Raw genomic sequence first — 25,545 nt, 5'->3', positions numbered from 1 at the left:
TCTTAATCTTGAGGAGAAATATGCCGCGCAGCTCTCCCGCGGAGTGAAGAAGAGGTGGAGTTACGAGATTTCTCAGACAGTTGAAGTGTCCAATGGAGTTAAGAGATTTGCGCTCAAGCTATTTTCAAGACTTTACTGTAGATTGGTTAATAACTTGTAAAAATAACAGACCCACATGGGGACTGACCAATAGCATCGATATGTGAAAAATATGAAATTGACACAATTTGGACATAGGAGGTTTCCGCCCGACAGCGACGATATACACACACATTAGTGTGGAAAGAGACTGAAATGTTTGAATCTCCTTGGCATATTTCCCTTATAATATTAAATCTCCTTGTAGTAACTGAATGAAAATTTCACTTTATTTGTTTATATAATATTGAAATAATATTAATAAATTTTTCATCACAGCCAAAATATTGTAGATCCTGTAAAATAAAAATGTCTTCAATTCTGTCAAAAGATTAAAAAAAAAATTCTATCGCCATCCTTTTATAAAACAGGAATAATCTAACAAATCTAAAAAAAAAAAAAATAGATGCTATTGTATATTAACTGATTTTTTAAGAAATCCAGATTGTGTATCACTAATAATATTACTAATGTAAAATGTTCAGCATTCCTTTAATGCTTCATAAATCATTTCTCTATATCAGTCAATAAAAACTAATATCTATTATCTAATATCAGAATGACAAAAACATTTATTTTGTAAAATAATTCATGGTTTTTAGTATTATTTAAAGATCCTCTCTGCTCAAACGTCCTGAAATATCTAAACATTTCATTTATTGTTTTCCATCAAGAATTTAAGTCTTTTTTTAACTTCTTTTTAAAAATATTCTCCATTTATTCCCCTAACCAATCCAATTTATTGAGCCAATTATCTGATCACATAATGCACATAAGTTTCAAAAACATAGTATATCCGCATGTCCCCTTATTGAATACATGTTTATTACTCAATATTAGACCATGATGATGTTTCCCAGAGGTGTTGTAGTGCAGGTTCTGTTATTAAACCAGTTTATCACAATGAGATTTACAAAGTCTTTCTATATCACATCATATGACACTGATAACAGCACTGACCAATAATAAAAAAAAACACATCACTAACTTATAATGCACATATACACATATACTATAATCCTCACATTATGAGTCCTCACACACATACACACACACACACACACAAACATCAGCATGAACCAGACAAACCAGTTAGACTAGTGTCAGTAAAAGTGAAAGTCAACAGCTCCATTTTGTGACGGGTGAAAAATAAAAGATTTCAGGAGTAAAAACTAAATAAAGTATCTGATCACATGATATACATTTGTTTCCAACATTCCAACACAGTATATTCACATGTCCCCTTATTGAATACATGTTTATTACTCAATATTAGACAATGATAATGTTTCCCAGAGGTGTTGTAGTGCAGGTTCTGTTATTAAACCAGTTTATCACAATGAGATTTACTAAGTGTTTCTGTATCACATCATATGACACTGATAACAGCACTGACCAATAATAAAAAAGTACATCACTAACTTATAATGCAGCACATATACTATAATCCTAACATTATGAGTCCTCACACACACACACACACACACACACACACACACACACACACACACACACACACAAACATCAGCATGAACCAGACAAACCAGTTAGACTAGTGTCAGTAAAAGTGAAAGTCAACAGCTCCATTTTGTGACGGGTGAAAAATAAAAGATTTCAGGAGTAAAAACTAAATAAAGTATCTGATCACATGATATACATTTGTTTCCAACATTCCAACACAGTATATTCACATGTCCCCTTATTGAATACATGTTTATTACTCAATAGTAGACAATGAAGACGTTTACCAGAGGTGTTGTAGTGCAGATTCTGTTATTAAACCAGTTTATCACATTGAGATTTACTAAGTGTTTCTGTATCATGTCATATGACACTGATAACAGCACTGACCAATAATAAAAAAAAGCACATCACTAACTTAAAATGCAGCATGAACATCATGAGACCTCACATTATTTCTTACTGAATGTCTGTGCACATGATACATCAGCTATGATTCTCATTCACCAGCTGAGAATTGGATTCTATCTCCTGCTCATAATAAAAAATCCCTAAAAATGTCTGTGAAAAGATAAATAAACAGAAATGAAACACACACACACACACACACACACACACATACAGTACATACACTTCAGCATAAACCAGAAAAATCAGTTAGACCAGTGTCAGTAAAAGTGAAAGTCAGCAGCTCCATTTTGTGTGAAGTGAAACATAAAAGATTTCAGGAGTAAAAACACAGTGAGTATCTAAAGCTCTAATATATAAACACACTGAAGTGACACTAGATGCAGAAGAGTGTGGGTTTGTACTGAAGTTTTAATGTACACAGGTTGTTTTATAACTTGATAGCGTGACTATTTCCTGTAAGTGAACTCTGCTGATTCAGGGTTTAATTTAACACACCGATGTTGGAGTGAAGTAAACGTGTGTCCTGCTGTAATCTGGAGAAGGAGACATGACGTTCAACATGAGTGTGTCTGGAAAACAGGACTCACAGAAAGACGAGAGGTGACACTTTTACATTCACCAGCAATAAATACACACCGTCTCATGGGAACACATCTGTATCTCTAAACACTCACTAGTTAACAGAGGAACTCAACTTTGCTTTAAGGTGTTAAATAGCAGTGAATATATCACTGATCTGATCTAAGAACAGTTTAGACAAATCATTCACTGAGAGAAGAGTAAAAAAGACTGTGTAATGTGGAGCATAAGAGCAGCAGAGCTTTGAGTCAGTGAACTCTACAGGCTTAAAGACCCACCTGAGTCAGTTTGCTGTGATTGGGACTCCTGATATCAGTGTAATTCCTGAGTTATGAGGCCTGTCTCCTGTTTGAATAAGTTTACAGACTGGATCTGAATTAAAAAGATGGAATTATTGTTGTTTAATGATGAACACATTGTTTAACAGTGCTGAGACAGCAGAGTATTAATTATTGCTGATATTTCTGTTGTAATACTAGAATGATGGAGGGAAAGAGATCAGACTCACCAGAACCCAGCTGTGTGTCCATGAAGAGTGACGAGTCAATGGGATGTCCAAATAACTTCAGAGACAGAGACAGTTCTACTGATGTGAGGTCAGTACAGTGAGGTGTTTTACAGCAGTGTTCCACGTAATCAAACTCACTCGTCTCATTATGAAGCCCTTCATGAGCTTTATCAGGTGTTGAAGCAGTAAAATAAACTGTGCAGTGCTGCAGCTCTCGGACTGGCAGTGAGGAAAACTGCTTTAAGAGTTCAGTTCAGTCTGCAGTCCCTGAGCTGGAGGGTCTGTGGTGCTACAGAAGAACATTTACACCTGGGACATTAATGACAATATAAATATTTTATTCATTTATTCATACATTTGTTTCTAAACATGTTGGTGTCAGTCAGGAATCAGTCCTGAAATCAGTGTATTGTGTTAAGAGGATAGTGTTAAATATCTGTCTCTGTATTTATTAGTGTAGCCCTCTCACTGATTAACTGGCTCAAATCTGTCTAGGGATATAACTTTATACGTGAGAGGCACATCTAAAATTTACCGAAGGTGTGATATGTATATCACCAAAGTTACTCAAACTGCTGTATTTAACCTCGGGCTTCAGACTTCAGTGTTCCTTTAATTGTTCTCCTCTATCAATCACAATAATTAATGATAACCAATAATAATAATGAAGGTATTTGTACCACACTTCAAAAACGTATCTCAAGTCACATAACAGTCTAATCTCTTTCTTTAAACAAAACAACACAGAAGATTAAATTGTAGAAACAATAAACAGACATTTATTCTCTCAAACAAGTGTAAATAAAACAAACCAAAATCCCCCCCAAATGTAATGTTACCCAGCTGGGATTTTAAATGTCTCGGTGGTGCACTTCGTTGGAGCTCAGGTGAACATATGAACACTTTATACTGTAGTACTCACGCAATCCAACGGAACAGGGAAACTCAAAAGGGAAACATCCACTAGCCAACGATGTAAACAAGGAAAAGATGCAGTAGAAGTCTCCACGAGGCCTCCGGTCTCTCCTGCCGAATTGTGTAGCCTTAGTTTCTCCGGTTCTCACGCACTGCACACGAGTATTCGCGTTGCAAACCGTTAAGCACTGAGATGAAGAGAACTTGCGGTATCCTTTGTCTCTCACAAAGTCTCTTATCTGCTAGGTGTCCTTTTTTTTTCCCCCGTCTGCAAACTCGGTTTTCGCGCTTTTCCGTGCGATTTTCCCCGGACCGTGCGATTCGCGCAGGTATATCCGCCACCTCGTGTCATCCCTCACACTCCACTTCCTTCTTCCCTCGCACTCCGCCCTCTGACCTCCCGAGGTCAGTGAGAAAACTACCTCATTGGTTAACACAACAACACACATCTTTCTTTATAACAACATTGTCTTAGTTATTTCCTGTTTGAAAGTAATACATTTTTAAACTATTTATTGAAAAAGAAAAAAACAAACTAAATAATTATTAGGCCCTAATTTTAGCAGGGCTCTACACTCTCCCCCCACCACAATTCGTTATGTCCCCATAACGAGGTTAAGGAATAGTGAAACAAAACTGATACATGTCACATTACTAACATAACACACTGTAACATTAGTATACTTTCATGTTAACATTTTTTTTTTCAAAAAAAAAAATAAAAAAAAGACCCAGGCACAAAATATGCACAGAATAAGTATAGTCACTAGAGAACTATGTCTGCCGGTAATGACTTGACCACATTTAAGAAAATACAGTTTGTCTAACTGGACAGGTATTCCTACATGAAGGCATATTCATCCACAAAAATACAGTAGAACAGTATCTAACAGCACTTGAAGCTTTTACTTTAGCAATGTGAGGCTCAAAGTTTGGCTCCCCAAGAGTATCATAAGTAAAACGCTTAGGAACTGTTCTTATCCTCTCCGACCTTCTATTCTCTTCATTTACTTCAATAGAAACCCCTGGATTTGTTATACTTATTTGCTCATCTGAGAGCTCTTGTACATCATCAACATCGTCATCCTTACTGGTATCTGAAACTTCATCTACATTCTGCAAATCATCAGTAGGTTTATCAGGTAATGGATCAGACTCTATAGATGCATCAGCAATTTCAACCATCTCATCAGACAGCTCAACACTCTCATGCACATTAACATCTGTCTGACAAAGTTCTTTCTCAGGGACCAGAGAAGGTTCTTCAGGCATATGTACCGGAGTTTCGTAGACATAGTCATCACTATCTGAATCAGAACTCTGAAAATCTCTGCTCTGCTCTTCCTGTCTCTTAAGAGCACTACCAGCCTCAGGTCTCAAGTTCTTAATTTGCTCTGTCTGCCTTTTTTTTCTCAAAACCCTTCTTTTGGGCTCCTGAACAACGTCAGCAGTACGCTGCTGTCTCAGCTTTTGACCGATAGGAAGAAGATGATTTCGATGGAGAATCTTAACCGCCCCATCACCAACTTCAGGCTTCAACCGAAACACGGGTAGGTTCGGCATCTGACTTTGAACAATGTATGGCACAGAACCCCATCTATCTGCCAATTTATGCTTTCCTTGCAGACCCAAATTCCTAATTAGAACTCGATCACCGGGAGTGAGATGTGAGTAATGAATTCTCTGGTCATACCTCCTCTTATTCCCATCATTCTTTTTTTCAGCAGCGGCCTCAGCCAATTGAAAGGCAGCTTTTAATTCTCTCTGCATGTTCTTTACATACCGCTGGTAAGACTTAATGGAGGTACCATCACTCGATACACCAAAATTTAGATCAACGGGCAATCTGGCTTCCCGTCCGAACATTAGGAAGTATGGAGAGAAACCTGTGGCTTCATTCTGGCTGCAGTTATAAACATGCACGAGATGGGAAATATGTCGGCTCCAATGTTGCTTTTGTTTCGGGTCTAAGGTCCCCAACATGTCCAGCAGCGTCCGATTAAACCGCTCTGGTTGTGGGTCCCCCTGGGGATGATATGGAGTTGTTCTTGACTTCTCCACCCCCAACATATCTAACAACTCATGGATGAGCCTACTCTCAAAATCTCTTCCTTGATCTGAGTGCATGCGTCTTGGCAGACCATAGTGAATGAAGTACTTTTCCCACAGTACCTTAGCCACAGTGGACGCCTTCTGGTTCTTGGTGGGAAAAGCCTGCACATATCTGGTGTAATGATCAGTTATGACGAGTACATTACTGGTGTTACTGGAGTCGGGCTCAAGAGATAGAAAATCCATACACACCAAGTCCATCGGGCCACTGCTAGTCATGTGTGATAATGGTGCGACTGTTTTAGGCAATGTCTTTCTCTGGACACACCGAGCACATGTCTGACAATACTGCTCCACGTCGGCCTTCATCCGAGGCCAATAAAACCTCTCTCTAACGAACCCATAGGTTTTATCAAACCCTAAGTGCCCAGAGTCATCATGCAACGATTTAAGAACAGTCACTCGAAATTTCTGCGGCAGAAGCAGCTGTTTTCGTCTGGGTTTATTTGGAACCTGTGTGCAACGAAACATCACCCCATCCTCCATCTCTAACCTTTCCCATTCTCTCATGACAAGGGGAATGTCCTTATGGATGCTCTTATTTACCCTGCCTGGATCTCTCTCCGTAAATGCCTTCCACACTTCACCAAAACAGGAATCATCCTGCTGAGAGCATGACAGATCAGAAGAACTCATCCTAGGAGCAAAAGCAAGGTCTAAGGTAGCTAGATTACAGTAAGCTACAGGGACAGATTTTGGAGACCCACCCAAGGAAGTAACAACCCGGCTACAGCTCCCGCAATTTCCAGAATTACCAAACACTTGAAGGTTGCACATCCCTTTTACACCAGAGGATGAGATGTTTGCCCATCTATCCTCTTCTTCCACTCTTGGGTGAGGACGACGAGACAATGCATCCGCATCTATGTTTTGGTTACCCGGCCTATATTTCAGACTGAAATCATAGGACGACAAAGCTGCTAACCACCTATGCCCTGCAGCGTCTAGTTTGGCAGTGGTCAACACATATGTTAATGGATTATTATCAGTCTGTACCTCAAACTTGGCCCCATAGAGATAATCATGTAGTTTGTCAACAACAGCCCATTTTAGAGACAAAAATTCAAGTTTGTGCACAGGATAGTTCTTTTCTAATGGTGTAAGGCTTCTGCTGATAAATGCTACAGGACGCAGTCCCTGACCCTGATCTTGATACAACACCCCTCCTAAACCTTCACAACATGCGTCTACATGTAACACATATGGTAGCTTGGGGTCTGCGAATGCCAACACAGGAGCTTGTGTGAGCCTTTCCTTCAATTCCCTGAATGCAGCTTCACAACTTTCATTCCACCTATTACCAAAGGGATCTGATGCTTTGTAAAATACCTTGTCAGGATTTTCTGTTCTACCCCTTTTTAGGTTTTTGTTTGGTAAACAACCCTGCAGCAACTGGTTCAACGGGTGAGATACCTTAGAATAGTCCTTTACAAATCTTCTGTAATAACCACCAAACCCTAAGAAAGAGCGAAGCTCAGAAACATTCTGTGGTCTAGGCCAAGACTTTACTGCCTCTATCTTAGAGGGATCAGTTGACACCCCTTCCTGAGAGACAATGTGACCAACGTAAGTAACAGAAGGCTGACAGAAGATACACTTATCTAATGACAATTTGAGTCCTTCACTTTTCAAACGGTCCAGCACCTTGAGAAGTCGTTGCTCATGTTCCTCCAGGGTCTTTCCAAAAATGATGATGTCATCCAAATATACCAACACTTCCAACAGGTTCATATCACCAACCGTCTTTTCCATGACCCTTTGAAAGGTCGCAGGAGCCCCGGAAATGCCCTGAGGCATCCTCTCAAATTGGTAGAACCCCACTGGACAAATAAAAGCTGTCTTTTCTTTGTCAGCTTCACACAGTGGAATCTGATAATACCCACTTCTGAGATCTAATACACTGAACCATTGACTTCCATTCAGACAGGCCAGAGCATCTTCAATTCTGGGGACTGTGTATTGATCTGGGATGGTGCGACGATTCAGGGTTCTGTAGTCCACGCACATCCTTATCTGCCCGTTCTTTTTCCTAACTACCACAATTGGCGAGGCGTAAGGACTGCGGGACTCAGAGATAATACCAGCATCCTTTAACTTCTCCAATTGTTGTCTGACATCCTCAATGTCAGCTGGAGCGAGTCGTCTTGATCTTTCACGAAAAGGTCTCTCATCATTAACCCTAATGTTGTGTTGGGTGCTTTTCGAACAACCTACATCAAACTCACTACAGGAGAAAACATCTTTCCTTTTTAGCATCTCTTTAGTCAGCTTTCTTTTCCACTCCTCAGGTACCGGGGAATCACCAAATTCAAAGGAGTCCAAGGTCAACCCTGTTTCAGTGCTACTTCCTTTAGATGGAGAAACAGAACGCACAACATCAACCGGAAACACATTAGCAATGCGCATACCTCGTTTCAAAGTGACAGGGCGAGCGGAGACATTTCTGACTGTGACCCCAATTCTTTTGGAGTGTGCAGCCGCAGCAGGTTGCACTTCTGCCCTTACCAATAGCTCTTCTGGAAACCAGAACTCTTCGGGCTGATCCACCAAGACTGTTTTAGCAGCAAGTTCTCCTGGATATCTTAAGATTCCCCTAATTCGCCTACTTTCCCCTGGACAGATTTTCACAGGCTTAAACCCCGGAAACCACACAGTACCTTGACTGTCGTCAACTTTAACATCAGCACTGGCAATGACCCGTTCATATGCATCTTTGATTTCTGGATGTACTGTCAAGGTATGAAGAAAATCATTCCCCATTTTCTCCTTACATGCCTCGACAAGTCTTTTCACCCACCGTTTGTTCCCACCAAAATATTAACTTCACCTCTCACGGCAGGATCAGGACAAACCAATACGAGCGCATCAATGGTTTCAACCACTCCAGCTACAGACCCTGGAAATTCAAGCCTTAGCGACACACAGCCATCATATGGATACTGCTGGGAACTTAAACCCCATATTTCCAAATTCTCAATTGGTGTTAAGGGCAAATGCTTAAGATACTTGTTATAAAAGGATCTGTATAGAAGAGTGACTTGTGAACCACTGTCAAGCAAGGCTCTGGCATAAACTCCTTCTATCTGAATGGGAAGGATCGAGCTAGGACCAACTAGCCCTGCTGGGAGAACAGCCTTTCCTATTGTTACTTGTTTGCACTTGTTGGAACGTGTCTTACCCGGAGCATCAGCCCGTTCCTCTACCGAGCCCCAGGGAAGTTTCCCGACTGCCGTTTGAGTTTTATGAGCCGTTCATTCACTTTTCTCAAATTTTCCTCATTCACACAATCCCGCTTTAGGTGCCCTTCTTCACCACACCTATAGCAGAAATAGCTTATGCTACCCCTGGCTCTGTTTGTTGATCGTCTCTCACCAGTTGCTAAGCTATGACTTTCAGAAGACCCATGAGTTACAGTTTCAGTTGTTGCAGTCAATAGACGAGACATCTCACTCTTTAACCCCCTAACTTCCTTCTTTAGTCTCTCAACCTCAGACTCAGTAGGATTTGTTTTAACAGAGGTCTCACTCTTGACAGAGGACGCAGCAGACAAAGCAACATTGGCCTGAACTGAGGTTCTGCTGTGCATCATATTCTCTTCCTCTCTGACCTCTTTCAAAAGATCTGTGAAAGAAAGTGGGTTACATAGCTTGTGTGTCATCCTGAACCGTAAAGCTACCATGTCAGTTGGAAGTGCTCCTCTGATTATCTGCTGCATACGAAGCTGATTCATTTCAGAGAGATTAATGCCTCTTTTGCGTAACACACTGTGCAGCAATTTATCCAACCTCAATATGTATGCTGAGAGTTTTTCACCCTCGTTCTGAAAAGTACTCCTAAACCGCACCATAAGATCTGCAGCACTTTCTGTGGTACCAAATGCTGTCTCTAATGCACTGAGATAATCACCAGAGGAAGCTGTTGGATTCGCAACCTTTTCAAACCTCACTATATCGGCTGCAGGACCCCTAAGACACTCAACAAGTCTTTGTTTCTTAATGTTGTCAGAACACCGCCACTCTTCAAGAATGTGAGTGGTCTGTTCAGCCCATGCTTCATACTCATCCTCACCACTGGGTGTAGGTGTCACCCCAGAAAATGTACGCAGTTTCCTATAGCTTGGACCCTCAGCAGGTGTAGCCACATTACACTTCTGAACCAAGGAGTTAATGGCACCAACAAGCTCAGTGCTCAGGCTAAGTGAAGGAGAAACCATACTCTGAACATCAGCTAAAGATTTACCCTCTTTCTCTAGGAATGAGAACAGTTTAGTTTGAAACTCATCCCCCCTATTTTGTTCAGGTGTTTGAGTTGTGACATTTACGATCTGGGTATACCAGGCACCTACATCAGATCCTCCAATTTCAGCAGGAATAGGTATCTCAGAAACTTTCCTAGCAGTTTCAATTAAAACAAAATGCTGCTGCTCACCCGGATCAGAACGACGACCACGCACCTTGCAATTTACACATACCTGGAACTTTATCAAGCACCTTGTACACTATCATATCATCACAGTCCGAAGGTACGTTGCTCAAAATAAGTGCGTTCTCAAGCTGAACATCTGTTTCACTACACCATGCAATGACTTTATTTACCTCCATGTTGCTCATCTGTGCCTTTATATAGTATTTGGATGAATAATAACTGCTCAGCCTTAAATGTCTTAACCATCTAAATCAACAAAAGAAGATTCCATGCATCAAACAACCTGTGACTTTACAGGATCTGCCCTCCAAATAATATACCAAGATAGAAGAGAAATAAAAAAAAACAGTGATCTGAATCCCGGACGAGCCCCCACAAATGTAGCCCTCTCACTGATTAACTGGCTCAAATCTGTCTAGGGATATAACTTTATACGTGAGAGGCACATCTAAAATTTACCGAAGGTGTGATATGTATATCACCAAAGTTACTCAAACTGCTGTATTTAACCTCGGGCTTCAGACTTCAGTGTTCCTTTAATTGTTCTCCTCTATCAATCACAATAATTAATGATAACCAATAATAATAATGAAGGTATTTGTACCACACTTCAAAAACGTATCTCAAGTCACATAACAGTCTAATCTCTTTCTTTAAACAAAACAACACAGAAGATTAAATTGTAGAAACAATAAACAGACATTTATTCTCTCAAACAAGTGTAAATAAAACAAACCAAAATCCCCCCCAAATGTAATGTTACCCAGCTGGGATTTTAAATGTCTCGGTGGTGCACTTCGTTGGAGCTCAGGTGAACGTATGAACACTTTATACTGTAGTACTCACGCAATCCAACGGAACAGGGAAACTCAAAAGGGAAACATCCACTAGCCAACGATGTAAACAAGGAAAAGATGCAGTAGAAGTCTCCACGAGGCCTCCGGTCTCTCCTGCCGAATTGTGTAGCCTTAGTTTCTCCGGTTCTCACGCACTGCACACGAGTATTCGCGTTGCAAACCGTTAAGCACTGAGATGAAGAGAACTTGCGGTATCCTTTGTCTCTCACAAAGTCTCTTATCTGCTAGGTGTCCTTTTTTTTTCCCCCGTCTGCAAACTCGGTTTTCGCGCTTTTCCGTGCGATTTTCCCCGGACCGTGCGATTCGCGCAGGTATATCCGCCACCTCGTGTCATCCCTCACACTCCACTTCCTTCTTCCCTCGCACTCCGCCCTCTGACCTCCCGAGGTCAGTGAGAAAACTACCTCATTGGTTAACACAACAACACACATCTTTCTTTATAACAACATTGTCTTAGTTATTTCCTGTTTGAAAGTAATACATTTTTAAACTATTTATTGAAAAAGAAAAAAACAAACTAAATAATTATTAGGCCCTAATTTTAGCAGGGCTCTACATTAGTGTGTGATTTGTGCAGCTATGAATACATATAGTCCATATCACATGATGTGTTTTGTTTGTTCACAGACCACAAAAGAAGAAATCAAACATCAGCAGAAATCAGCTGGACTATATATTCAAGGTGTTGTTTTATTAAGTGTGTAATATATGTTTTTTTACCGTGTTATTTAATGATGTACAGCAGCATTATGTGTAATCAGATAGAATTCTACTCTTTATAACTGTGGTAATAAAGAGTGCCCTTTCTTCTTTTCATAAAATGAAAGCATCTCTCACTCTGTAACTGTCAGGGATCAGCGCAGACTTTCGGCCATGTGCTGTTGTTATTGGTGTTGTCACGTGTCTGCCCCGCCTTCGTCTGCTCCTCCTTCTCTACACCTATTCCCAATTGTGTCTCATTGTCTTTTTGTATAAATTTGAGCCACGTTGCCGATGGCAGCACGGATTCATTGGTTACATGTTGCCAAGGTAAGGTTTCGTCATTTTATTAGTTCAATCCTCGTCCTTTTTTATTGTCTTTGTCTTAATAATTTATTAATCCCCATTCATTTGAAGCTATCCTGTGTATGGGTCCATCTCCTTCCTTCCCTGGTTGTGACAGAATGAATCCGCCCCAAATATGGACCCAGCAGGATAGCTTCCAGATAGATTGCCGGCTTTTTTTTGTCGTTATCCCCCCTAACATGTAACTGTTCTGTCAGTCTTCCTGGATCTATTTTAATCATCGTCTCCCCCCGGACTGTTCCGTCAGTCTTCTTGGACCTTTTTTTCCGGTGCCCTGCGGCATCGCCCCGCACTTTGCTCCGGTGAGGGACGCTGCTCCATTTCCGGTTCTGCCCAGGAGGATGTCACCTCACTTCATCCGCGGGGGGTGTTGCAGGCCTGTGGCGGAAGATCCTTCCCACCATCCCTCCCTTTTCCTCAGTTCGTCGAGGCGAGGGTTTGACCGCGGTGCGTCGGGGGACGCTGCTCGGCACGTCAGCTCGACTGTGGACATCGCTCGGCCCTTCAGCTTGGCGATGGACATCGCTCGACCCTTCAGCTCGGCGGTGGACATCACTCGGCCCTACAGCTCGGCTGTGGACTTCACTCGGCCCTCTCTGGCTGCGCCCTGCTCCCCCACCTGCCTCGCCGTGTGCCTTATCTCCCATTTTCCTACCTCGCCATGGTCCTTGCTCCCCCCACCGGCCTCGCCGTGGTCCTTGCTCCCCTCACCTGCCTTCGCCGTGGTCCTTGTTCCCCCCATCTGCCTTCTCCATGTGCCTCCCCCCCCGGACCTTGTCAGGATTTGGCGCTTCGGGAGCCGCACCTCAAGGGGTGGGGTACTGTCAGGGATCAGCGCGGACTTTCGGCCATGTGCTGTTGTTATTGTTATTGTTGGTGTCACGTGTCTGCCCCACCTTCGTCTGCTCCTCCCTGTCTCCACACCTGTTCCCAATTGGTCAAGGTTAGGTTTTGTCATTTGTATTAGTTTAGTCCTCATCCTTTTTTATTGTCTTTAACTTTATCATTTATTAAACCCCATTCATTTGAAGCTATCCTGTGTACGGGTCCGTCTCCTTCCTTCCCTGGTTGTGACAGTAACATGATAATATTTAGATCTGTTCCTGTGTGTTTCTAACCAGGAGCTGGAACACAAAGTCATCACTCTGATAAAGAATGAGCTGAAGAGGTTTAGGAAGCTCCTGAGTCCAGATTACCAAGCATGCACTGAGAGGGAGGTGGAGGATGAGGAGGATCTGCACAGTGTCAGAGAGGGAGCGCTGAAGATCACACTGCATGTCCTGAAGAACATGAACCACACAGATCTCGCTAACACACTGCACAACAGTAAGAGCTCTGAGTCATGACTTTATTCCATCAGGTTCACTTTAGAGAGAGGAAATAGTTTTAGATATGAACACTTTTAGTTTTATATTTAATTTTAGTATCATGTACATCTGCTGCTTTTCTGTTCTGTTCATGGTCCAGCTTGTGGTTACATTGTACAATAGTCCTGTTCTTTCAGTAATATTTAATACATCAATCAGGAAGGAACAGCAGCAACTGAAATAAATTTACATTTTATATTGTGCTCAGTGATTCTGCATTAAAACATGTTATTACTTTGTTTATTAGAACTTGCCTCTATAGAGTCTGTAGGTTCTGTGTATCAGACAAAGTTGAAGTCCAAGCTGAGAGAGAAGTTTAAAAGAATTAATGAAGGAATCTCACAGCATGGAAGCTCAGTACTTCTGAATGAGATCTACACAGAGCTCTACATCACAGAGGGTTGGAGTGGAGATGTTAATAATGAACATGAGGTGAGTCAGATTGAGACAGTGTCCAGGAGACCAACAACACAGGAGAAACCCATCAAATGTAATGATCTTTTTAAAGACAAGTCCATCAGAACTGTGCTGACTAAAGGAGTTGCTGGAATTGGAAAAACAGTCTCTGTGCAGAAGTTCATTCTGGACTGGGCTGAAGGAACAGCAAATCAGGACGTCTTCTTCATGTTTCCACTTCCCTTTAGAGAGCTGAATCTGATGAAGCAGCAAAATCTCAGTTTGATGAATCTTCTTCATCATTTTTTCAAAGAAACAAAAAAACTAGCATCAATAAACTGTGACTCCTACAAAGTGGTGTTGATCTTTGATGGTCTGGATGAGTGTCGACTTCCTCTAAATTTCCAGAAGAATGAGAGATTGTGTGATGTGACAGATTCAGCCTCAATGGATGTGCTGCTGACGAACCTCATCAAGGGGAATCTGCTTCCCTCTGCTCTCCTCTGGATAACCACAAGACCAGGAGCAGCCATTCAGATCCCTCCTGAGTATGTAGACCAGGTAACAGAGGTACGAGGGTTCAGTGATCCTCAGAAAGAGGAGTACTTCAGGAAGAGGTTCAGTGATCAGAGCCTGGCCAATAAAATCATCAGACACCTGAAATCTTCAAGAAGCCTCTACATCATGTGCCACATGCCAGTCTTTTGCTGGATCTCAGCCACTGTTTTAGAGAGAATGTTGGGTGAAGCAGAGAGTGGAGAGATCCCCAAGACTCTGACTCAAATGTTCACACACTTCCTGATCTTTCAGATCAAACACAAGGACCAAAAGTACCATCAGAAATGTGACCCTGATCCTCAGCAGACCAGAGAAAGTATCATGGCACTGGGAAAATTGGCTTTCCACCAGCTGGAGAAAGGAAACCTGATCTTCTATGAGGAAGACCTGAGAGAATGTGGCATCAATGTCAGAGAAGTGTCAGTGTACTCAGGAGTGTGTACCCAGATCTTCAGAGAGGAGTTTGGGCTTCACCTGGGGAAGGTGTTCAGCTTCGTACATCTGAGTGTTCAGGAGTTTCTGGCTGCTTTATACATGTTTCTCTCCTTTATCAGCAGAAACGTAACAGAACATCAAACCTCTGATCAGTCTGATCTTTTCAGGAAGTCAAACATGTCTGATCTCCTCAGGAATGCAGTGGACAAGGCCTTACAGAGTGAGAACGGACACCTGGACCTGTTCCTCCGCTTCCTTCTGGGTCTCTCACTTGAATCCAATCAGACTCTCTTACGAGGCTTAATGCCACAGACAGGAAGCAGATCTCACAGCAAACAGGAAACAGTGGAGTACGTCAAGGAGAAGATCAGGGAGAATCCATCTCCAGAGAAATCTATCAATCTGTTCCACTGTCTGATTGAACTGAATGATCATTCTCTAGTGCAGGAGGTACAAACTTATCTGAACAGAGGAGGTGACAGACGTTTCAGAGGAACCAGACTCTCTCCTGCTCAGTGGTCAGCTCTGGTGTTTGTGTTACTGAACTCAGTACAGGAGCTGGATGAGTTTGATTTGAGTAAATATGATCCATCAGATGAATGTCTTCTGAGGCTGCTGCCAGTGGTCAAAGCCTCCAGAAAAGCTGAGTGAGTATTTTTATTTCTAAATGTATTACTGCATGGTTTGTTATTTTAATGTAACACTAAACTGCACTGTTTGGATTAATGTTTGTTAATAGTTACTCTAATCATCTTTAAACAAACCTCTGGTACTTTTACAGAAGATTGTTTCACTTTTTCCACTAACATGTTATATCTGAACTGAGGGCTGGGCCACATGGACAAAATCTTATAACATGATATGAGTCATTTTATATCTTTTATATATGAATCATGACAAATTAAGTGTTCTATAACATTTATGAAAATAAATCTATACAAAATAACTGCACATATTTAAGAACTAAAGACATTTCTGATCTAAACACCAAAGACTTTTTCTTTTCTGTTTATTTTGAAAGTGACATTTAACAGAACTCTCACAGATGAGAAAAACATAAAACTGACAAAATGCAATCAATATGGATAGAAAATATAAAAAGTAAATCAAAATTGTACATGTTTATTTATATGTTGATATTAATTTCATATTTAAATCCTGCTTTTTAAAAATTTAACCCAATACGAAGGAAAAGCAAAAGTCTCCTTCAGTCTGCACTACTCCTAAACTTTACCAAGGACTGAGCTTGTGGTAAATAAAACATCAATCATCATTTTGGACCTCGACACATTCGACGGGAAAGTGGGAAAATGTTCACTTTTATCTTCTTATTTTGTTATAAACAAGCTAGGCAGCAAACTCAGATGAGTGATGAATATTTTCTTTCTCTGACACTGAACTGTTTGTAGAGGATGGATTTTAAAATGTGACTTTTTATATGAAGATTTCTATTTTGTTGGGGTTCTTTGACGGGGAAGTGTGCAAGCAGGTAAAAAGAGACAGGATGAATAAATAGTCACAGTTGAGTGTAGTGTCGTGATCACTGTTATTATAAAGTCCTGTTTTGTTCTACTTGGAGCTCGACAAAGACACCAAACTGTTAATGACCGATCACTTTCTTGTTCTTGGATCGTGATTTTTGTTAATCTGTTGTGATTGAATTATAGACACGTTTTTTTTTGTCTGGTTCACTGCATCAGAAGATGGTGGATGTGTAAAAACAGACGGTGAACACAAAGATGGTTGCACGTGATGGTTGGTCAGATTTATCACTGTTACTATTGAAGAGACGTCAGGTTTTTTCTTTCAAACCTTTCTGTGGATTTTGGAGATTTTAAGCTGCTCGGACTGTGTTTGTATTTATAAGCAGCTTTAGTGAATCTATATTTTTGTTGCACAACATTGTGCTATGTGTATAGTCAGTGTTTTAGATTTAACAAACGAATATGTCTGTATGTTGATTCATCTAAAGCTAATACATGTGTATATCGTCACTGTCGGGCGGAAACCTCGTATGTCCAAATTTGGTCAATTTCATATTTTTTTTCACATATCAATGCTATTGGTCAGTCCCCACGTCGGTCTGTTATTTTTACTAGTTATTAACCAATCTAAAGTCTTGAAAATAGCTTGAGCGCAAATCTCATAACTCCATTGGACACTTCAACTGTCCACTTCTTCCTCACTCTGCGGGAGAGCTTCACGGCATATTTCTCCTTAATAAGAGTCGCAACGAATCAACACATCTTCTGAGGTAAATGTCTTCAAAACACTGGGCTCAAAGAAAAAAAATCTTGACCCCCGCTAGTTCTGGTGCTCGTCTGAGGACAGGAATTTAGCGCAAGACAATCCCCTGCAACCCGGACTAAACCCTGTGCACTGCAGATAAGGTACGGCGTTTTTTTCATTTCCTGAAAAATACCGGTTTTGGAGATATGAGGATTCCACCCGACAGTGACGATATACAATGTAACTCATTTAAAGGTAAGAATGACTTTCTGATGCTGTGTGCAGTCATGCTGATGTGACGTCACTCTGTAAACAGGGAAGGAGCTCAGATTTGAGAAGAAAATCCCACGTTCACTTCTCAGTTGTGGAGGCATGAAAGACATGATCCCATTTACTCTGTTGAGAAAGAAGGGTTCACTAAGTTGTGATGAAATTATAACAGTGACATCTGTAATAAACAGTACAATGTTCTTTGTAATATCCTTTATTTACATTATGATAGATGATAGATTTTGTATCTGTATGTTCTATAAAATGGAATATGAGTTTAGATCAAACTTTCCCTTTAATTTTTATCTGTTTGGACGTATGTGAACACTCGAGCTGTACTCAGGTCCACACCAAACACCTGAACCAGTGTGTGTGTAAAATCAGAGGTCTGGAGGTGACAGATTTGTACCTGTATGAGCACAGAGAACAACACACACCCACTGTTTTAGGTCTCTGTGAAATCCAACATATAACGGCCTGTAAAGTATGACTAGTATTGTCATGTTATTAACTGGTAGTGTACAGCTCTATATTTCATGGACACGGATTGTGGAGTGTAGAAAGACTGTAAATGTGCTGATGTGGTGTCCTGTCCTCTGATTTGTTTGTTATATCTTCAACTTTAGCTGTATTATGGCTGTGTTTGTGTGTTTGAGATCAGTGTTCTATTTCATCATTTCACCTCCAGTCTGTGTCTCTGTAATCTAACAGAGGAAAGCTGTAGAGTTCTGTCCTCAGTTCTCAGCTCAAACTCCTCCAGTCTGAGAGAACTGGACCTGAGTAACAATAAACTGCAGGATTCAGGAGTGAAGCTGCCCTCACACACAAACTTTAAATATCTTAATTCCTTTTACATAATAATTATAATCATCATAACTAAACTCAAACTTCAAACATGCTTTACAATAGAAAAATATTGTAATATAAATAATATACAATATTTATTAAATATGATAAAATGTGTTAAATAACAGCAGCACAATATTACTCATTAGACATAAAAAGTCAAACAGATAGTAGAACATTAAGAAGATCATTAAGAGATAAAAAGCTCTGATAAACTTGGACTTGTACAGAAATGGTATTATATGATGATGTTTTCCCCAAAGCTCCAACTCAGTCCAAAACTTGAGCTGCTCATTTCCATTCATCCCAGTGACTCACATCATTTGATTCTGTTCACCAAAAAGATCCGTTCCGATTCGTTCATCGATTCATTCAGTGACTCTTTCTGTAAATTATATCATTAAACCACTCCAATGAGTGTCTTTTTAGATATTTTGAATAAGTCATTGTTTCATTCACACAGTACATAAAAAAAGTTCATGTGTATTTATTTTGAAGATATTTCAGTCTAGTTTCAGGTTAGTTTTGAGAGAATGATCACAAATGAGGATATGAATGTAATGTAGTAAAAGAGACATTTTAACTTATCATGTATGAAGTAGTTTTCAGCGGAACAATGGTTTAAAAAATATCCATCAGTCATTGTTACACATTCATGTATAGTGGATTAAGCTGTGAAGAACACAACAACATATAAGGCTTGTCTTAGTGCTACATAGTTTTTAAATGCACTGCTCCACCCTGTTTCTCTTCTTGTGCTGAATTGAAGGAACCACATCAGTGAGTCAGCAGATTCTCGTTTGTTCACAGAGATCATTCATGAACAACAATTACCAGTTTGTTCAGAATCAGTAGGACTACCTCTCTCATTCACACTCAAGTAAGGGGGAATATTTACAAGATTGTAGATGAATGCACAGATACACAGATATAAAACTTCTCCAAAGTGCTACAGTCTCTTCATAGCATGACTCTGCCCCTTCTCCTCTTGTTGAAGACTCACATATGAACTGAATGAATGATCTGTTTGTTCCATCATATCCTTCAGTTCAGACTGAACCACATGTCCCAATTTGTACAGAATCAGTACTGCTCTCATTCAGTAAGAGGTGAATTCCTTCAACAGGTCCAACCAATGACACAGGAGGGACTTCAGTGAACCAGAAATATGAGTCAGCACATGGAAATTTGTTTCAGAAAGTTAAATACATCGTCTCATATGAGCTGAGACACATGGATCTGTCCAAGAGCAGTCCATGTTTATACACAGACTGTTCATTTTATATTTTTATCCTGACATAAGAACAGACACTTTATTTCTCACTGATGGAAACACCTGATTTCACAATCAGAGAAATAAATCAAACACTTCTCTTCCAGTCTGTGTGGGTGTAATCTGACAGAGGAAAGCTGTAGAGTTCTGTTCTCAGTTCTCAGCTCAAACACCTCCTGTCTGAGAGAACTGGACCTGAGTCACAATAAACTGCAGGATTCAGGAGTGAAGCTGCTTTCTGATGAACTGAAGAATCCACACTGTACACTGGAGAAACTGAGGTACACACACACACACACACACACACATATATTAAGGTTTATTTTGGTCGTTCCATTGTACTCTGTTTCACTGTATGTAAGTTTATTCCACTGGTTTATCTATCTTACAAATTATTGCTTAGTTTACACGGGGGTGGTCAACCCGCGGCTCCCGAGCCGCATGCAGCTCTTTGCCCGGTTTCATGCAGCTCTTACGTTCATATCGGAGTTTGTATTTGTGTCTTTTTATTATGCGTGTTCGCTTTGCTTGAGTTCATAAACAGATAACAAATGTTTTTTTTTTTTTTCTTCTGCCTCCTTAAACAGCTTGTCCAAGTAAAATATCAGATGTATGTTTAACTGGTTAAATGCTGGTTTATTTTAATTATCTCGCTCTCTTGATCTCTGTATTATATCATGGACTCTGTCCTTTATAGATATAATCTACAGTACATTGAACTCTCAACAGCCTAAATTAATGGAGTTAATGAGGTTAACTTTAATCAATGGTGTAAAGCAATTCGATGTTCTGTAAAATCTATAAAACCTCTAACACTTGTGCTTCCCTCGCTCTCTCTTTATATTCTAAAAAGTACACTCATCCGACCATTAATCTATCCATTAGTCCATTCATCCAATCATCCGTCCAGCCATCCATCATCCACAAACCTTAATTGATCAAATGATGTTTTATTAATCAAATGATGTTTTATTGTATCAATAAGGGCTCTGATATAATCATTGATAAAGTAAATATGCTTAATTGTTTTAATGAACACTTCATAGCTTCTGGTTTTTTGTTTGATTCAGTTAATGATGCTCATGTGAACCCTTTGACTGTTCAGTCAGAGAGCGTATTGTCTAGTCAATCTTTCAACTTTTCACCAATTGCAGTCTCTGAAGTGTGCAAAGCCCTTAAATCTTTAGATGCTTCGAAATCGGCAGGTCCTGATAATTTAGAACCCTACTTTTTAAAGCTAGCAGCTGATTTTATTGCCCCACCTCTGTCTTATATTTTTAACCTGTCACTTGACTTGAATGAAATTCCACTTATATGGAATTCAGCTTTTGAATTTCCAAACTGTCAGTTTTGGCCAAAGTCCTCGAAACATTTGTCAACAATCAATTAAAAGAATTTTTGTCTTTTAATAATATCATGTCTGATTTTCAATCTGGTTTTAGAAAACAACATAGCACAACTACGGCAGCCTTAAAGGTTTTAAATGATTTTATTGAATCTGTTGATAATAAGGAACACTGTGCTGCTTTATTCATTGATCTATCAAAAGCATTTGATATTGTGGATCATACTATACTGATTGTAATGAGTCTGTCTGTGCTTTTGCCCTGTTTCTGTCTGCTGTCTTTCCCTCTTGTTAATTGTTTGCTCCGCCCACTCATTTGTTCCCACGGACACTGATTGAACTCATTCATCCCCTCATGTGTGTTGTCTTTGTCTCTGATTGTCTCTGCTTTGTTATTGGTTCCTGTCAGCTATATATGCTCTGTTTGCTCACTTCCCTGTTGCTAGTCATTGTCTATATGTTCTGCCTGTCTATAGTTCTGCCTGTCTATAGTTCTGCCTGTCTATAGTTCTGCCTGTCTATAGTTCTGCCTGTCTATAGTTCTGCCTGTCTATAGTTCTGCCTGTCTATAGTTCTGCCTGTCTATAGTTCTGCCTGTCTATAGTTCTGCCTGTCTATAGTTCTGCCTGTCTATAGTTCTGTTTCCTGTGAGCTCTGTTTCTGCCTAGTTTTGCCTCAGCTATGTTTTGTTTCCTGTTAGCCCTGTTTTTGCCTAGTTTTGCCTGTCTGTCTGTTTTCCTGTTTTTGGTGTTCCTGGTTCTTGTTTTTGACCATTAAATGAATGACTGCACTTGGATCCTCACTTGCCCTTGTCCAGCATCATGACACTGATACAAAGACTCACTCAATGTTACTAAAGGTGTTCCACAGGGGTCAGTCCTTGGACCACTTCTATTTACTATATATATAAATAATATTGATCATAATGTCCATAATGTAAAGTTTCATTATTATGCAGATGATACAGTTATTTATAGTTCTGCATCCACACCCAATCAGGCTCTTTCGCAGTTACAGTTTTCATTTGATATTGTTCAGTGTAATTTGTTTGAATTAAAATTAGTTTTAAATGTTGATAAAACAAAATTCATGTTTTCTAAATCCAAACCAATCTCAAAGAATAACCTTCTGCCTATTACTACGTCTCAAGGTTCAGAAATTGAGTTTGTGTCTCAGTATAGGTATCTGGGGATTTTAATTGATGACGCTCTCTCCTTTGGCCCTTATGTCGAGCAACTGGTGAAAAGATTGAAAGTGAAATTGGGTTTTTATTTTAGAATCAAATCCTATCTTTCCTTTGAGGCAAAAAAGAGGCTTGTTGAAGCGACTTTTATGTCTGTACTGGATTACGGTGATGTTATATATATATATGCATGCATCTTCACAGTGTTTACATGCTATTGATACTGTTTATCATGGTGCATTGAGGTTTATAACAAATCTTAAAACCCTCACTCATCACTGTGTGTTGTATGCTCGGGTTGGCTGGTCTGCGCTCTCCATCCGAAGACAAAAACACTGGCATGTTTTTATATATAAATCTATCCTGGGTTTACTTCCATCATATCTTTGTACATACATCTGTAAAAAGTATGCTTGTAGCTATAGCCTCAGGTCACAAGAATTATTTTTACTTTCTGTTCCAGTGGTACGTACTGAATGTGGAAACAAGGCATTTAAATTAGCTGCTCCCTCTGCCTGGAATTGTTTGCAAAGTGCATTAAATCTGAGGACACGTTGGACATTTTTTTTTTAAAAAAATGGAGAATGAAACTTCAGGCTGTAGGTGTTTTAATTAGTTTTTTATTAATATTGAAATTTGATGGATTTGCTTGTGTGTGTGTGTATGTATTGTTGGATGTTATTTGTTAAACTCAAACGTGCTTGCATCTGTTAGTCTTGGCCAGGACGCTCTTGTAAAAGAGATTTTTAATCTCAATGTGCTTCATTCCTGGTAAAATAAAGGTTATAATAAATCAAATGGCTGATTAAACTGATATAACTGATTAAAACATATACACATCGTTCATTGTGAGATTGTAACATGCCACTGTAGTACAGACAAGAGAACATGAAAACATTTTTACAAGTGAAACTCTGTCACAACTGTCACGACATGATGTCTAGTGTGAACAACCTTGTTGTTGTTGATTATAATGAGAATTATTCCATTAATATTTATGGAACATAACACAAGGCTGTTTTATTGTGATATCTGATTTATTATGACAAACTCACAGTGGATTCAGATCATCAATAATGTTACAAAATGTATTACTTCTACAAATGTTTCAGTTGATGATGGTCTCGGTCTTGGTGGGTTGTAATAGCTAATTCTGTTGTGTCCTATCCTCTGATTTGTGTGTGTGACACAAACACACTGATATTTCTGTTACATCTTCAACTTTAGCTGGATTATGGCTGTGTTTGTGTGTTTGAGATCGGTGTTCTGATATTGGATCTGTCCAAGAGCAGTCCAAGTTTATACACAGATGTTCATTTTCTATTTTTATCCTGATATTAGAACCTTGTGTTCAGGTAGACACTTTATTTATCACTGTCTCCCAGTTCACTGTCAGAGAAATAAATCAAACACTTCATTATTTCTCTTCCAGTCTATGTGACTGTAATCTGACAGAGGAAAGCTGTAGATTTCTGTCCTCAGTTCTCAGCACAAACTCCTCCAGTCTGAGAGAACTGGACCTGAGTGACAATAAACTGCAGTATTCAGAAGTGAAGCTGCTCTCTGATGGACTGAAGAATCCACACTGTACACTGGAGAAACTGAGGTACACACACACACACACACACACGCACACACACACACATATTAAGGTTTATTTTGGTCGTTCCATTGTACTCTGTTTCTCTGTATGTAAGTTTATTCCACTGGTTTATCTATCTTACAAATTATTGTCATCTTCAAAGGGAACACCCCTGGCCAAGGCACTGGATGAGGCAATACCCCTAGCGGAGTTAGCCCTGATGCCGAGAGGCGAGGCAAGACCGCGCACCTCATAGGTCTGAGCTAGTGGCCTCCACTACCCAGTACACGAGGCGCTGCTTGGAAACCGGATTACCCTTATTCCGGCCCAGGACAGACAAAAAGGGCGGAGAAGTTACTCCACGAGCTAGAGCGGTGGACATAAGTCCTCAAGGCCCTCAGTGGGCAAAGCAAATGCAGTCTCTCTTGTTCTGCCGACTGGGGTGGGTAACAGTAGGCCTGCAGTATGACTGGACAGCCAGCCATCCTGGGCACCTTAGGGACATATCGTGCCCCAAGGTGCAGAATAGCCTTGGCCATGCCAGGGGAAAATTCCAGGCAGGCGGGGGCAATCGACAAAGCCTGCAAATCCCCCAATCTCTCGAGAGAGGCCAAGACTAGGAGCAGAGCCAACTTCAGGGTCAGAAACTTAGAGGCTGACTCCATTGGCTCAAAAGGAGCTTCCAGCAGCCCCTCCAGGACCACAGAGAGGTCCCAGGAAGAAAGGTGTGGTCTGCAGAAAGGCCTCAGCTGCCTGACACCACACAGAAAGGAGAAGGCTGACCCGGTCGTGGCACACTCTGGCTAGGACTTGCGGGAGCAGAGCTACCGGGGGAAGGCGTACAGATGGAGCCTCAGCCACGCCCACACCAAATCCACTCCACCACGTGGGGTTGGAGACGTCACTCCCTGGGCCTCAGCACCTGCCTCGACAGGAAGTCTGCCTCCCTATTTACATGCACTGGTATGAAAATCGCTCTCAGCGAAAGGAACCTGGTCTCTGCCCAGAGCAGAATCTGCTGTGCCAACCTGAAATGGGGGCACAAACGCAGACCGCCCTGATGATTGATATGGGAAACCACCACAGTGGTGTCTGTCCGTACTACGACATTGCAGCCCCTGAGGTGTGGAAGGAAGTGTTAGAAACACAGCCCTCATCTCCAGGCAGTTTATGTGCCACGAGAGATAAGGGCCCTCCCATAGACTCTGGGCAGGACGGCCATCCTAAGCCACTCCCCAGCCCGAAAGCGAGGCGTCTGTCGAAAGAGTCCTGTCACGGTGACACGCTCCTAGCCAGAAACCAGGGTCTTACCACATAAGAAGGGTACGAAGCCCACAGCATGTAACCCTTATAACCCTCAGGGGACCCCTGAGCCAGAGCTGGAATGGCCTCATGTGAAGCAGACCCAAAGGGATAACATTGGCTACTTCCAACATGAGGCCGAGCACCCTCTGTGCCTCGGCGACAGAGAGGCCTTGGCCTAGCCAAATAGCTTTCACCGCTGGCAAGATGGAAGACACCCAAGTGGGAGACAGATGTGCACGCATTGTGGGGGAATCCCAAACTAGCCCCAGAAAGGTGGTTTTCTGA

At 40.8% G+C, this 25,545-nt stretch overlaps 1 protein-coding gene and 2 long non-coding RNA genes across 7 annotated transcripts in view; 2 read left to right on the top strand and 1 right to left on the bottom strand.

The window, feature by feature from the left end:
* Nucleotides 1–25,545, top strand: part of LOC132843539 (NACHT, LRR and PYD domains-containing protein 3-like) — a 924,649-nt gene that overhangs the window by 893,109 nt on the left and 5,995 nt on the right. For 3 of the 4 annotated variants that reach the window (XM_060866943.1, XM_060866944.1, XM_060866941.1), the window contains 4 exons: nucleotides 13,593–13,797; nucleotides 14,101–15,874; nucleotides 19,953–20,126; nucleotides 23,806–23,979. In XM_060866943.1, coding sequence (XP_060722926.1) covers nucleotides 13,593–13,797; nucleotides 14,101–15,874; nucleotides 19,953–20,126; nucleotides 23,806–23,979 — 2,327 coding nt within the window. The remainder of the gene's footprint in view (nucleotides 1–13,592; nucleotides 13,798–14,100; nucleotides 15,875–19,952; nucleotides 20,127–23,805; nucleotides 23,980–25,545) is intronic. The other variant, XM_060866945.1, reaches the window with a different exon arrangement.
* Nucleotides 585–4,563, bottom strand: LOC132843581 (uncharacterized). 2 transcript variants are annotated; one of them, XR_009648127.1, is made up of 4 exons: nucleotides 4,020–4,563; nucleotides 3,098–3,386; nucleotides 2,868–2,961; nucleotides 585–2,543 (listed from the first exon to the last, which is right to left on the bottom strand). It is a non-coding gene; the product is annotated as an uncharacterized LOC132843581 (long non-coding RNA). The 2 variants fall into 2 exon arrangements; XR_009648128.1 differs by having other exon boundaries at nucleotides 3,098–3,406; nucleotides 4,020–4,562.
* Nucleotides 2,274–12,089, top strand: LOC132843583 (uncharacterized). The gene is made up of 4 exons (XR_009648130.1): nucleotides 2,274–2,340; nucleotides 2,489–2,610; nucleotides 3,069–3,185; nucleotides 12,034–12,089. It is a non-coding gene; the product is annotated as an uncharacterized LOC132843583 (long non-coding RNA).

This window comes from Tachysurus vachellii, chromosome 3 (genome assembly GCF_030014155.1).
Source record: "Tachysurus vachellii isolate PV-2020 chromosome 3, HZAU_Pvac_v1, whole genome shotgun sequence".
Lineage (NCBI taxonomy): Eukaryota > Metazoa > Chordata > Actinopteri > Siluriformes > Bagridae > Tachysurus > Tachysurus vachellii.
This window is presented reverse-complemented; position numbering and strand designations above follow the sequence as displayed.